Source organism: Nematolebias whitei, chromosome 5 (assembly GCF_014905685.2).
Source record: "Nematolebias whitei isolate Nwh7 chromosome 5, NemWhi1, whole genome shotgun sequence".
NCBI lineage: Eukaryota > Metazoa > Chordata > Actinopteri > Cyprinodontiformes > Rivulidae > Nematolebias > Nematolebias whitei.
In genome coordinates, this window is record NC_056502.1 from 11,144,361 (window position 1) to 11,146,574 (window position 2,214).

Genomic DNA, 2,214 nt, shown 5'->3' on the forward strand with positions numbered 1-2,214 from the left:
GTTTAACTTTTTTCTTACTTTTGCTTCCTCTTCTTTCATGAAATAACATTTTCAACGAACTTTCGCTGTAAAGACTCCTGTAGTTTAAAGTATCACACACTTTTTTGGTTTTGTTTTTGCTTTAAATTTGTCTTGAGGCTCTGTTCAATGTAAAAGTAACAAAAGGATGAAAAATTATAAAACATTTTATAATCCTTGTTAGGAATGTCTGGTTAGTTTAGTGTGGAGAAGGTCGGTGTTTTTATTTGTTAATGTTTCCCTCTTGTGGACAATTACTTTATTTGCATGCATATGACAAAAAGCCCCAAACATTATAAAACTGTCAAACTTCCATTCATCCATTATCTTTTACCCGCCTCTTCCTTTTCGGGTCACGGGGGTGACTGGTGCCCATGTGAAGCCTTCACTGTGCGAAAGGCAGGGGACACCCTCAGTTCTGCAGTCCATCACAGACACATAGATACAAACAAGACAAACAACCATTCACTCTCTCACTCACACCTAGGGACAATTTAGAGTCACCAATCAGCCTAACATGCATGTTTTAAAACTGTCAAACTTTATTTTCCACAATAACAAATAATTTGACCTTCTCGCCTACATCTTCCTTTTCATTGAACCATAATTTTGCTGTCTGCCTCAGCCTTCTTACACAAACTGATGCAAAACAATTTTTTGACAAAGCTGCTCTGCTTCAAAATCATGAATTTTTGTCTTAGATTATTTATTCAGCGCTTGAACCCAAGTGACACTTAATAAAACATAATTAGTAGTATATTGATATTAAAATTGCAAATGGCACAATAGTTAGTTTCAATCGATGGGTTTGAATGCAAAATGTTATTTTACATGCAGTTGTTTTTTTTTTTTTTGCAGTTTTGAATTAAGTTGCACTAAACTTGTTATTAAACACATAAAATGCACTTTGTATCAAGGACTTGATGTGTGCATGCTCTTTAAATCTTTTAATAATTCAATCTCTGGACTGCTGGAATCCTCACCACAAATGCTCATTTAAAACAAATATCTTAAAAATGGTATTTAATCAGTTTACATTTCAGAATTTTCACACCACAAAAATAAAACTTCCTGCAACTCCTGGTAACTCCAAAAGGGGGCAGTACAGATCAAGCCATTCTTAAAATAAAATGTTTATTCTCTTTAGCAAACATTTCTGTTGTTTTCTCAAGTCTGAAGCAGGTTTTGTTTAATTGCATTAAAAGAGAAGAGATGCTAAATTTTGTTCAAAATGTCACAACGTGTTAACTTCACTCTGAAAACCATTTGCTCTGCTTCTTTTTGCAGATGGAGCCCAGCAGGCAGTCAGCTGAGAACCAGTCTGGGCCTGTCACGGATCAGTCAGCCCATGTTGGCAGACTGAAGTGACAGTTCTTTCTCAGCACACCATCAAAATGTCACAGTTTCAAGTGACAAATCTTTGAAGTTTTATTAGATACAGACTTGTCCGTTTGTGCAGAGTTTTGGCACGTCCAGACATGAGCTCTGTTATTTTGCTGTTTTTACAGATATCTGGTGCCAGGCTGCCAGAGCTGATGTGCACTGGTTTTGAATCGGAGATGACATTTTCTCTTTGTGGATTTCCAGAATCTACCCCTCAGATCTGCAGCCACAGAGAGAGGATGTTTGTAGAGCTGTGGACATGGAGTTTATCAAGGATCAGTGGGGATATTGACGGGGTATCTGCAGACGTTAACCGTGACAGAGCTGGAAGCCACACAGCTGGGAGTGAGGGTCCATGATGAACGCTGCCAGCTACTGTTGGTAACTCAGATACAGACCTCGGTGGTCTCAACCATCCAAAAGTTATTATACATCTGTACATACATCACTGGGGATGGGGGAGTAGTGGTGCAGAGGTTGGAGAAGGCGAGCCTGCGATCGGAAGGTCGTTGGTTCGACCCCCTGGACCGACAGCATTAAAAATGTGGGTGGTAAAAGTGAAGTACCCACACCTGCCTCCACCCTCATTTGGCCCATTCTGGGCCCTTGAGCAAGGCTATTAACCCCCGCCATCTGCTCCCTCGTGCAGTCTAGACGGCAACTCTCTGCTCCACCATGCAGAGGGCTGTGGTTGGGTCAGGAAGGGCATCCAGCGTAAAAATAATTGCTATTTCTTGGAGTCAAGTCAAGTCATATTTATTTATAGAGCACAATTTAAAACAGATAGACTGTTATCAAAGTGCTTAGCACTAA

At 39.9% G+C, this 2,214-nt stretch overlaps 1 protein-coding gene across 1 annotated transcript in view; it reads right to left on the minus strand.

Moving 5' to 3' along the window:
- Positions 1-371: 371 nt before the first annotated feature.
- rspo1 (R-spondin 1) overlaps positions 372-2,214 on the minus strand; it is a 26,933-nt gene continuing 25,090 nt past the window's right edge. The window contains exon 5 of the mRNA XM_037676570.1: positions 372-436. Within this exon, the coding sequence (XP_037532498.1) occupies positions 372-436 (65 nt within the window). The remainder of the gene's footprint in view (positions 437-2,214) is intronic.